The sequence below is a fragment of the Xenopus tropicalis genome, chromosome 8 (genome assembly GCF_000004195.4).
Source record: "Xenopus tropicalis strain Nigerian chromosome 8, UCB_Xtro_10.0, whole genome shotgun sequence".
NCBI classification, from domain to species: domain Eukaryota; kingdom Metazoa; phylum Chordata; class Amphibia; order Anura; family Pipidae; genus Xenopus; species Xenopus tropicalis.
In genome coordinates, this window is record NC_030684.2 from 34,781,537 (window position 1) to 34,794,428 (window position 12,892).

General features: G+C 40.1%; 1 protein-coding gene across 2 annotated transcripts; it reads right to left on the reverse strand.

The window, feature by feature from the left end:
• Nucleotides 1–3,457: 3,457 nt before the first annotated feature.
• Nucleotides 3,458–11,599, reverse strand: LOC101730771 (protein FAM107B). 2 transcript variants are annotated; one of them, XM_004916719.4, is made up of 6 exons: nucleotides 11,320–11,599; nucleotides 9,253–9,297; nucleotides 8,447–8,544; nucleotides 7,849–7,996; nucleotides 7,088–7,229; nucleotides 3,458–4,633 (listed from the first exon to the last, which is right to left on the reverse strand). In XM_004916719.4, the coding sequence occupies exons 1-6, from the start codon at nucleotides 11,361–11,363 to the stop codon at nucleotides 4,514–4,516; spliced, it is 597 nt and encodes a 198-aa protein (XP_004916776.1). In that variant the 5' UTR covers nucleotides 11,364–11,599; the 3' UTR covers nucleotides 3,458–4,513. The 2 variants fall into 2 exon arrangements, with proteins under 2 accessions (XP_004916776.1, XP_004916775.1); XM_004916718.4 differs by having other exon boundaries at nucleotides 7,079–7,229.
• Between the last annotated feature and the right edge of the window lie 1,293 nt (nucleotides 11,600–12,892).

Below are 12,892 nucleotides of genomic sequence, written 5' to 3' on the forward strand. Positions count from 1 at the left end.
TTTTAAAAAAAGGCATCAGATTGGCCTGTCTTGCTGGAAGAGGTTGGCTTCTGCAACATTGTTAAAAGGCCATATTTTATATACTAAACTGACTACACTAGCTTAGTTTTAGCATCCCTATAGTATTAACAATATACCGTAGGTCTTTACAGTTGTCACAGGAGCTCCTTATGTTGGATTCTGTTAGAACTGTCAGGGACACTGCACATGCTCAGTGGGCTCTAAGCAGCTGCTGAGAAGCTAAGCTTAAGGTGGCCGTACATCTAGAGAAGTTCTTTCCCACCCTCCACAGATATACAGGGCTGAATCGTCAGATATGGAGGTAAAAACAATAGGAATTCTACCTCCTTCTGCCGATTCAGCCCTGAACATAGGTTTTGCTCGGGCGCCAAAATCTTTTAACCTGGCCGATCGGCGAGTTGACATCGGTCGCCTCACCGAGTCGCCATACACACACTGCAGATCGTACGAAATGAGGTTTCGTACAATATCATCGGTGCATGTATGGCCAGCTTTAGGGTTCATTGCAATTATCAAGCCAAAAATAAGGCTGGCCTGTAATATAAACTGCTGCTACAGGTCTGATTGTTGATGCTAATTGCACTGGTTTCAGGACTGTCATATCATGTGAATCTGAAGGAAATACTAATTAGCCTTATACAGTTACATTTATATTCCCTATATACAGTATATTGTGAGTGGGTCCCTAAGCTCAGTAAGTGACAGCAGCACAGAAAAGAAGATGGGGGCTACTGGGGCATCTTTGGAGGCACAGCTCTTCCCTGCTAAAGGCCTGTGGTTGCCTTGGGCTGGTACAGAAGCCCGAAATATAATGTATAACATTTCCAGCCTATTTCTTTAATTAAGCATTAGTTCTCCTTTAAAAAGCATTAACCAAAAGTTGAGCAAATGCTGCTTTCAATAGCAGTTCCATTTACAAATAACTTTTAAATCACTAAAAATTATTAATAAATCAATACTGAAAAGTTCGAATTATGTTTTCTTTTATTAGGCAAAAATTGTTTTTTGGGTTGACATGCCAATATATACATAATGATTTTCCTACATGGCTATCGGCGGCACAGAAACATTTGCAGCATGCACCTGAATTAATTTGCAATTAGAGAAAGGAAGTTGAATTAATATTTGTAAGCATTTAGTAGGTGGCAATCACTAAGGCCTACACCTCTTATTGGCATGTTAATTAAAGTGAACAAAGACTGTGAGAGATATGGCATTGCACACACTCTTCCTTTCCATGTAGAAACAATCTCAATCATAATATCACAATGTGACTTTCCAATATTCTTATTTTTATTATAAATTTAAACTGAATGTGCAAAAGAATTTGTCTGTTTAAATTATTATTTCAGTGAAATGCTGCAAGAATGCCAAACAGTGTACCCATTGGATATAATGGTTTACACCACCTCAGGGCAGGCAAAACATTTTAGGAATGAATTGTGGAGAAATTAAACCAATATCTTACAAACATGGCAACCAGAAAGTATACTCAGTAGTGATGAGCGAGTCTGTCCCTGAGGACAAAAATTCGCAAAATGGCGAAAATGTTGAGCGGCAAAAAAAATTGTCGCCCGCGGCTATTCTTTTGTCGCCCGCGGCTATTCTTTTGTTGCCTGCGGCTATTCTTTTGTCGCCCATGCTATTCTTTTGTCTGTTTCACTAAACAATCCACCAATGGCGAAACGCGCAAATTCGCTGCGAATTCATGTCTGGCAAAACATTTTGCCCATCACTAATACTCAAAAGAGGTGGCTTTTTTATAGTTATTATTTATTATGACCTATTCTTTTCTACTGCCTCTCCAGACCAAGTCCTGCTGGTCTATCCAACCGATATCTGGGTGAAAACCAGCTAAACTTAGAAAATCCTGGGTCAAAACCTCCTGCCGTTTTCCCTAATTAGGAAAACCAGGCAGGACTCAGTGACATTGACACAGCTCCACCTCCTCCATACTCCATGAAGTCACACCCCCACCCTCCTCCCTGTCCCCCATGATGACACCCATGACGTCACCCCCGCCCCCTGCCTGGCTTTCTTAGCCCGCAGAGGTGGCAACCCTAAGTGGATCTTATACTGTAGGCACAGCTATATCCCTAACCTTATTTCTATTGCAGTGTAGAAGTATCCACACACTTGTATGGGGTGCCGTTTGTCCAAAGCACATTTTGTCTACAAAAATATATTCTATATACAAAAACCAATCCCCAGTACACATAATGAATGTGTGGACATATACACTGGTAAAAAAATATACAAAAGATATATTCTTCTAGTGAAGAATGAGAACAAAAATCAATTTTGTGCACAAAAGGATATTATTATACCTCTAGCCTACCCTCAACCTGGCCAAAATTCCTAATCAAGCCAGGTTGTTATTGCCTATACACACAAGGTTTCTGTTGCTTTGCCTCCAGCCTGCCCACCTATGTCACTGGTCCAACTCCTTCGGCATCACCACTCCTCCCCCTACATTGTTGTCTCACCCCCTCCATGACACCAATTTGCCCCTCAGGGTCCTACTCCTACTCCCTTAGCTTGACCAATCATAATGAGGGGATATTAGGCCTATTATGATGATAGGAATAGATGACTTACTTCAAGGTATCATGTTTATGTTTTGAATGCTTTACTTTAAAATTTATTTTAGCCACACAATCCATAGAAACATCATTAGATCAGTTTTTACCACAGAATCAGTACAGCATTATATTTCTCATCCATCTGTAAGACATTCCCTTTAAGAAACTGTATTGTTTAACAGCTGCCTTTTTAAGACTGTTTGTTCATTGTCAATGGTTATTGCTATACAGCACAGCAGACATAAGAGGGCGCACTCTATATCAGGCCACACATCTACAGTATGTACTAGGGATGGTGCAGCCACCAGAGGGTGCAATTTTTTATCTTGTTAAATAAATCCTACAAACAAATCCTTCTTTGTGTTTGGGGGGGGGAGGAAGGGTCAACACTTTATAGAAACAATTCAAACAGTGGGAAGAAAGATCAGTAAATGGAGTTCAATTAAAACGTGCATGTTATTGGGCAATGAATATATTTGGTTCTTATTGGTTCAGTAATTTGACTGATAGTGTTGTTTCACAGAATAGATATTTTATCAGTTTTGTGGAACTGAGTATTCATTTTGTTGATAGAATAAATTCTGTGCTATAGAATCTTACTTTTTGTCACAAGCATCTATCTTGTCATGAAAATCTAACACCATAATATATTTTGTCAAAGTTTTGTTTTACATAATTCATTCTGTAAAAAACAGGTTCTGCTGTATGGATGTTATCAATTTGTGAGACAGAATGCTTTTAAAAATTTCCAGAATGGAGTTTGCAATATAATAATATCCTTTTGTGCATAAAATTGATTTTATTCTCAGAAATATGTCTTTTGATTATTTGTTACCAGTGTATATGGCCACGCATTTATTCTGTGTACTGGGATTGTTCTTTGTATACAGAATGTATTTTTGTAGACAAAATCTACTTCGGACAAATGGCACCCCCTACACTTGTGGGATTGCCTCTTGAGCTGCACGCAATGAATAGTATATTAACTCATGAGTTATGATTTTGGAAAATGTTAACATTCACTTTTAACATTGTGTGGATTTTCTTGCTGAAAAACAAGAGTTCCCCTATAATCAGCAGTCACATAAAGTTACATTCAAAAGTCACAGACAAAATATTTTATCATTCCTGTCTCTTAATGTTCATGAAAACTTGCCCACCAGAGGTCACTGTTTCATAAGTGTATGAGTTAGGTTAATATTACATCGCTGTAGCATAGAAATAAATACTATTGTGCAAATGAATAAGACTGTCCATATGTTTTACAGAACATTTATATCAAAATAGCAGCAATCTAGTTCAAAGACAGGGTAATGTTTCCTTTACTCTCTTCCTTTCTGTATGCATTCTACCAGAACCATGACACTAGGGCTTTTTTTATTAAATGTAAAAACTTACAGATTTATGCTCATATATGCCAGTGAGAAAAAGCTTCTATACAGGAATTACCTGTGAAGGAAGGGTTAAAGACAAACAAACAATTTAATAAAAGAAAAACAATTAAAGAATTAGAATTGCACCTGAATACAGAATCGCTGGGTACCTGGCTACATGCTGAGGGTGGGGTTTGGAGAAAGACTGGAATCAAAGGGAAGTTGCTAGGTAGGGTTAATTCATATAGGCCTAAATTGTATCCTAGGAAGCAATTATGCACAGAGATAATGGAGCAAGGAGGAAGTGATATACACAGAGGTGATTTTACATATAACGGTACAGACATAACATGGAGGATGAAAAGTTACAGCATTTGTGGCCAAAAAAGAGGTTGCACAGAATTAATGTGTCCATCCTGTTAGCGAAGCGGCTGCAAGGGCTCCAGTCCCATTTCTCCTCTTTGTCACACAGAAGAGCCTGCTCCATGTGTCCAAGGAAGGTTAGTTCATATTATGTGGGAAGGGATGATTGCGTGCTCAGCTTACTGATTCTGGGGGGCTCTGCAGATTCCCTGGGGTGGATTTGCGGAGATTGTCCCTCACACGCAGAAACTCGTGGACGCCAGACAAATCATTCTTGACTGATTTCTGTTCTTTCTATAAAATGACAAACAGGTTAAGGATGGGGGAAAGGTCTCTGGCAACAACCACAGACCCCTAAAAAGAGTACACTAGGCAGGAATGGAGCAATTTGTGGTACAGGTATGGGAAACCTGTTATCCAGAAAGTTACAAAATTACAGAAAGACCATCTCCCATAGACTCCATTATAAGCAAATAATTCTAATTTTTAAAAATGATTTCCTTTTTCTCTGTAATAATAAAACAGTACCTGTACTTGATCCCAACTAAGATATAATTACCCCTTATTGGGGGCAAAACAATCCTATTGGGTTTATTTAATGTTTAAATGATTTTTAGCAGACTTAAGATATGGAGATCCAAACTACAGAAAGATCCCTTATCCGGAAAACTCCAGGCCCTGAGCATTCTACATAAGGGCTCTGGCACACGGGGAGATTAGTCGCCCGCGACAAAACTCCCTGTTCGCGGGTGACTAATCTCCCCGAGTTGCCTTCCCACCGGCGACAATGTAAGTCGCCGGTGGGATGGCACACGCAGCGGCGTGATTTCGCTCAAATCGCCGAAAAAAGCCTCGCGAGGCAACTTTGGCGATTTGCGCGAAATCGCGCCGCCGCATGTGCCATCCCACCGGCGACTTACACTTTCGCCGGTGGGATGGCAGGTGAAGGCAACTCGGGGAGATTAGTCGCCCGCGAACAGGGAGTTTTGTCGTGGGCGACTAATCTCCCCGTGTGCCAGAGCCCTAATAGGTCCAATACCTGTAATTTGAAACCTTAATTAGTGATTAAAAAAAAAAAGGACAAACACTAATAAAAAAGCAAAACTCTATTTCCACTAAATTTTACACTTGGGAAATGTCAGTAAGGATCCCTGCAAGCCAAGCGTTCTTCACTAATAACAGTAGAATCATTTTTACCAGCCAATAAAATACAGGCCAGGTGGCATCCCTAATGCACTTTGTTAGGCCAATAAAGCCAGAGCCAATGGTGCCTGCTGGTTTCTATTGAAGTCAATATGAGGCAACACAGGCAGTTTCCTATTTCATGAACCTGATGTGCTTTAAACACTGACTTACTGACTCTGTGTCTATACATGTTTACAGATTTAAATGCAATCTGTGCCTTTACTGATTCTATTCCCATAGACATGTGGTTTTGAGTCATCATTCAGCGTTCAGGGTGTTTCCGTAAATGTTTGTCTCTAGGGTGTACCAGGCAAGTAAGGATTATCTTGTCCTCTCTGAGCTTAGGTGTGTCACACAAACCGGCTGGGCCTCAAATTAACCTACTAACCTATATGTACACAAACGCACTTATCCTATCCTGAGGAACAGAGTTTACAAAAACAACATTAAAATACAATCTAACCTAACGTGGGGATTTTTAACGCGCTTCGGCTCTGCGGTTGCTGCACTACATTTCCCAGTGCCCCCAGTAACATGTAAACACTCATAAGTGGGAGGTTCACACTTTAACTTTCTATGAGCTGTTATATTACAGACTTGTAGCTGTGGGTATAGGCACAGTAGAAAAGAATGGGGTCTATAATGCATGCTTTCCTTTGGGATGAAATGCAGCAAAAGTCACTGCATAGTATGTAAGGGACCTTAACAACTCTGCAAAACTATGTTCATTTATTGGTATAATTTTAGAATGGTTATTTACTAGTATAATAAAACTAAATCCTTATTTGCATTTGTCAAATATTGACATTAAGATAAGCTGCTTGTTCCTTCATTATTTCATAAGTTCAAAAGAGGGAGTCTCTGGTTCATCATTGTATTTTCACAGGTTATTGCTTTGCTGTTTATCTCCAACCAAGTACTGCAGCACTTTCACATGGGAAAACAATTGGTAAATTGGTTGCTATTTGGTTAACAAACAGCAACCAACATTTTTAAACATCAAAATACCATATACAGCTATTGGTACAGCCAGACTTGTGTTCAAACAGCAGTTTACCTGTATTAACAAAGTTATAAATGTTATTCTGCAAATTGCATAAACGTGTAGTTTGTATGTTATGTTCCTTATGTACAAGAGTTCCAAGACAAGGAGCTTTGTAAAAATGCGTTCCACAACATGGGAATGTAGGAGTTAAGTGACCTGAGTCTTCTCTATAGTAAATCACACATTAAACAACCATGAAACCTGATGTGCCCCATCCTCATTGCTCCAAAATGAATGTAGATGCGTCTGGTTGGCATGCTAACCCTAAAATCATGCGCCCTAGGCCAGGGCCTTTGTGGCAAATTCAGGTCTGGTAATCAGAGTGGAGAGTTGAGAACACATAAATCCATGTGTTCTTTTTTGTGTGTATTATAAATCATACAAGTAAAGTAAACATAGAGTATTGACCACTGTGCTATAATAGTATAACATGCTACAGATTGTTTATGTACCACACTAAAAAGTAGTATTATTGGTAATGGTTTTATTCATACTACAGGTGAGCTTACAGTTGATACCTCCTCTCGCCGCTGCTGCCATTTCTGCAGTTCGCGCTCTAGGGGGGTGCAGTGTAACTCAGGGTTCTGCCCATCCTTCCAATGGAGTCTTCTTTTCTCCAGAACCTGAAGCAGTTCAGGCTTACTATGCAGCACAAGGCCTCTATAGGGAAGGGAGGCAGAAGATAAAGTGTTTGTATGTAAGAAGGCAATATTTGCTCTTGATCAGGGTAGGTGCATGAAACAAACCTGAGTGAAATGCCCAAATGCCTAAAGTAATGCCAAAGGGATACTGGTATTTGCATGCCACTCAAGCTGTTACAGTAAGGCAAACCCTACCATTTGAGCATGGATGGATACCTTATTGCACTTATATGCACTGGATGAACTTGCAGGCCTACAAAGGTCCAGGCTGACCAGTTTACCTGGTGTATCTGCTTGTCTGGTCTTTCATTTTGACTGGCCAAAAGTACTGCAATGGCATCAGAGTCTGATTGACCAGTAAGAAGCACCATATTAATACACACAATCAGTTTGGGCAACTTAATTCCCCCATGTCCTGGATCTTATACCAAAAAGTTTTTATAAAATCTGCAGATCTATTGCACATGGACCATCAGAAGCTTTTAGTGGGTACCAATAACAGACATATCCATAAGATAGAATACTATCTGTAATATATGCAGGGAGATAAGGCAGAAATCAAAATTGGCAGCAGTTCTGTGACACTTTATGTTGTTACATTAAAAGCCCAATGCCCTTGCACATATGGAGGCACATACTTCTTGTAAGTTACCAGCAGCTCTCTGTGCAATTCCTGGTGAGTGCGGGAAGATTTCATCGGGTTGTCAGGTTTGAATGGTGGGTTAAGCTTGGAGGCAGAAGAAGTAGATACAGAGTCCAATGAGCCTTCCTTACTCATTGCTGAAGCTGTGGGAGACAGACAAACCGTCAGACAGATGCTGGAACCTACGCTCTTAGTTACGTTCAATTTCTGAAGGTAATGTTTTGTAAGGGAAAATGCTTCCCATAACTGTATTAGTCATTTTCAGTTTTAGCCTTTTTCATTTCTGTATGTGAATTTTAAAAGTGTTTTGTTAAAGTTTATGTTTTAGTAATTAGAGTTCTATAGAAGAATAATTGAGTAGTGATACAGTGGTCTTATGATATTGGGGGGGGGGGGATACAATATCCACTGAAACATGAGTGGTACATTTGTACACGTGGGCCTATTATTCTGCCTAGTTTTCTGGACTCCATACAATTTTCTACAAGAATTCTACTTCTGGGGCTTTAGTGATCTTTTAAATTCCATAAAGTGAACTTTTATATATATATATATATATATAGTTACTATTAAGGTATGATAGAAAAAGTCACCTTTCTTTAAGGTGGGCACTACAGTTCCTATGCCAAATGGCAGACGCAGAGAGGCAAGTACCTGGCATTTAGCCCACATCCACAGCTCTTGGGACATCCTGCAATGAGAAAGGGAAAACTGGCTAAAAAAGCATATATTATTGGCCATTTGCAGCGCCTATATATTAAATTCCATAAGATGAGTCTTTTAAAGGTTGTAACTAAGTAGAATATTATGTTTTGCTTGTTGGTATTGGTGGCACATTAGTCCCCATTGAGCTTCTTGCAAAGGTATAAACACCACAGACTTCACAAAAACAAATAATTAGTGGCCATAGTGCTCTGAGTCAGGAGCAAGAGAGCAAAAGGCCCAGGGCACTGTAATTAATACATAGTCAAACGCAGGTCAAAAGTGCAGGGCCCAGTGCACATCATGTTACATTGTGGGCCACACAATGAGCCACTTAAAAACAGTGGAGAAAAGCAGCTTAGTATGAAGTACAGAGAATTTAAGTTTAATATATTGGTTAGTATAGGGCATGGCAACTGCTGGTGTTTGGTTTGAAGGAGACAAGGCAATTGGTTCAAATGTGGTTTTGAGGGAGACACGGCAAATAGTCCAAAGTTAAACCCATTTAAATGTGGTTCTATGTAATGGTTATAATGCATTTATAGCCCTGAATTGGATTCATGGAGGATACCATGCAGACTGTTCCCTGTCTGAAATCCAACACAAGACCCCAAGAAGGTAAGGAAGCTATTATGCCCTATGCACACAGAGCAATGAATAAAGCAGGCCCTGTGTTTTCCTCTTAACATTATGTTACCTGCACTGTGGTGGAACAGGGGGCCTCATTCTCCAGTACTCTTCTCTGAAGGGCGAAACAAAAAAGGATTGTGTTAATGTGTAAACATAGCTTTGCTGGAAATAAACGCAAAAAACACATTTTTCAGACATTGTGCATGAATTATTTTTGACTCGTTTAATACAATCTACACCGCCCTGCTGTGGCACACCATTCACATATTGTGTAATATTTTGTTGTGTAGGTTGAGGACCAATCATAATGAAGTGTATGTCTAACATAAACTTTATGGCCTCCCACCCACTATGCAATTTTTGCAATAGCAAAATGGATTTTCTTGGCCAAAGTAACTGGACAAAGCAAAACACACACAAGATCGTGGGGGGCACAGGAGATCTAGTGGGGCACTGACTGATAAAAAGCTTATGTTTATGAAAAATGTTTTCCCAAAATGTAGGGAACTGTAGGGCTCATTACGGAACAGCTGGAGGGCTACAGGTTAAGTACAGAGTACAGAGCAATGAAGGTGTCCAGCACACAACTAGGGTTGTTAGCCCTGCAGAGATTCTGGGAGCAGTAGAAAATGTCAACATAATAATAATATTAAATATAAATATTTTGGGCTCCTGAATTGAATTTCCTGTGGGGTCCAGTAACATCTAATGCAACAGGAGCAGGACTGTAGTTTGGACGCTTCCTGCAGGGATTCTGGCAATACGTCACCTATAGGGTCACAGGTCAGAGATGCCCAGAAGACATTTTGTGTGTTGTTTAGAAACAACTGGAGGAGGGACACGGGTTGGAATTCAAAACTGGGATTCTTGAAGGCCAAACATTTGACACCCCCTTCAAGGATTGGACTATAACTTGGCATCACTTGTAAGTAATATGTCCAATTATGTTTATATCAAATAACTTTATAGACTTTCTGGAATATAACCAGAATCTCCCCCTGAAGTTTTTAATTATATTGCAAAGACAATGCAGGATTCCATATATAATACAGTGTCCATAGCAATGCAATGACTAAGCATTGCCCAAGAAACCTAAACTAGATAGTTAATAATGGATCTAGCAGCTCTGATCTCTGGTTTCACAGACTTTCTGTAACTGCAGATAGATATCCTCGGAATAACTCCATGGTAACATAAAGCCATGCATTTTCTTCTGAGTGTAAAGCATCTGGGGTTCATTTAATAACCATTGTAACTGAGGTAAATGGTTTAGACTTCTTTGGTTAAGGCACTGCTTTGTATTCCAACCTTTCATCAGCACCCACATAGATGTAAAGATGGTTATGCACCCAATATGGTTCCCTTGCCACTTATTAGCCACTGCTGCCCAGTTCATTCCCTCCCGCTCCTTATCATACATATGGCATTAAATTAAATCCCCTATGAGCCCACAATCACTCAGGTTGATAATGTGACTTATGGCAGGGGTGGTGAATTTTCTCCGCTTGACTGGTTGGACAGTTAGAAATGTTTAGAGGCAAATATGTCTGAAAAAGGTAATGATACAACCACAGTAAAGATTCAAAATAATACATACATTATATAATAGAGCTATGTGTAACATCCACAGATATATGGAGATGTATTGGGAATCTGGCTGTGAACATGGAGGAAACTTTTTATTATATATATATCAGAATCAGTGGCCTCCAACTTAGCATAGGGGGTCCTGTAAAGTACACAATAAATGTGTGTGAAACAGTTATTCTTCCCCAGGGTCTAGGGGTCCCTAAAAGGATTTTGCTGTGGGGCCCAGTAACATTTACAACACTGACTGAGAGCTTTTGGGAAGAGAGAGCAATGACCCACTTATAAACAGAATTAGGCATTGTAATTAACATTTACGCAAGGTGTGGTAACCTATAGCAACTAATCAATTGTTTGGAATACTACTTGTGATTTGCTATGAGTTGCTTAATTGACCTGGTTAAAATTTTGCTGCATTTATTACATCACTCCTCTAAATGCCAGAAAACACATCAAATTCCACTACCAAACTGGCTCAAAGCAAACAGGATTGTGGGAAAGAGGAAAAAACTAGGCTACCATATAACAATCTAATTGTCCAACTTACATCATCTTGGCATGGCGGCTTGGCCCCTCTGGGGTCTGGGACATTACACGATGGCCTGGGACCCTCTGGGCAGGACGCACGATCAGTCCAGGGAGCGGATGTGTCCCAGTTGCAGTGTATACTGTTTGTCTCTGGCTTCTCGCTTCTGCATCCAGTGCACATTAATTATTAAGCACCTCTCACTATTCAGGATCCCCAGCAGAGAGAACCAAACACTTTAACATGAGCAACGTCAGATTACTGGTGTGCTGAGAAAATATATAATCAAGGCAGAGGGGGAGATACTATCTAGGCTGCAACCTGTCTGCAATGGGCTCTAATCAAAGCAAAAGCAGAGTTACTGATTGCGCTCATCTGTGCAAAGCTATTGATTAGAAGTAGTGCTTTTAGGCTGATGCCAGATTTGGTGTAGGGCTGGTATTTTCGGCAAGTGGAAAAATGCTTGGCAAAAATTCCGCCCTACGCCTGCTACTTGTGCCTGCACCCGAATGAATGGGATACGTTCGGGTGTAGGCACATGTAGCTGATATACGCATGAAAACGCGAGACTTTGCATTCTCTCGCGTTTTCATGCGTATATCGGCTACATGTGCCTGCACCCCAGTGTATTTCATTCATTCGGGTGCAGGCACAAGTAGCAGGCGTAGGGCTGAATTTTCGCCAAACGTCTTTCCGCTTGCCGAAAATATCAGCCCTACGCCACGTCTGGCATCAGCCTTAATGACTGCAAAAAGTTTTAGTCACTCTGGCAGACTGAATAAAAGAAAAAACACATTTTTGGCGGAAATTTTACCAGGAAATATCACCTAATTCACTAGGTCCAGACTATGGGGCCTATTCATTAAAGTTTTAGAACTGTGCGTATTTTCTACGATATTTTAATTAATTACTGTGACTTTTTTCCTGTTTTGCATCAAAATCGTATTTGTCGCAACGAGTACAATTTTTCACACAATTAACGCACATCAGAATTTTTTGGATTTTATACTAATTATTCCCAGATGTACTTTTACTCAAAGTCGCCCCTGGTATTTCAACTACATGAGGCCCAAACAGCCCCCACAGGCCCAATATACAGTGACAGCCCCTCTGGCATTTGACAGAAGGTACAGATTGCCATTCCAGGTTACCAATTCACTAAGAAATCCCATAATTGGCATTAACACTTATTAGCATGGAATTCAACATTTCCAGTATCTATGATGCGTTTTGGGTACCCATGTTGCAAAAGAATAACCATTTAAAGTACCACAATGATTAAAATGATGCACATGGTGTTATGAGCTAAGGGGGCTCCACCAAATATTGGGTTGCAAGGAGCTGCTGGCACCCAAGGGATTTGCCATGTTAGAGAAATGTTTGAATTAAAAGTGAATTACAGAGATTTATTGGTTTTCAGTGTTTCCACCAGCAGCTATTTTTCAGCGACTTAATACTAATTAAAATAGGGGACCCCAAAATCTAGTCTGTTTGCAGAGACCTGTAAATATATGATTTACCAACAGATGGCGCTATGGCAGCACAATTTGCAACTCACTGCTATCAGAACCTACATTAATGCACAAGCATATGT

Bases quoted from the DNA above. Each gene is read 5' to 3' on its own strand.
- LOC101730771 (XM_004916718.4), bottom strand. From the start codon at position 11,363: ATGTCCCAGACCCCAGAGGGGCCAAGCCGCCATGCCAAGATGAT. The intron at 7,997-8,446 runs GTGACTTTTTCT...TGTCTCCCACAG, and splicing joins AGTGCCCACCTTAAAGAAAG to CTTCAGCAATGAGTAAGGAA. The intron at 4,634-7,078 runs GTAAGCTCACCT...GTCATTTTATAG, and splicing joins GGCGAGAGGAGGTATCAACT to AAAGAACAGAAATCAGTCAA.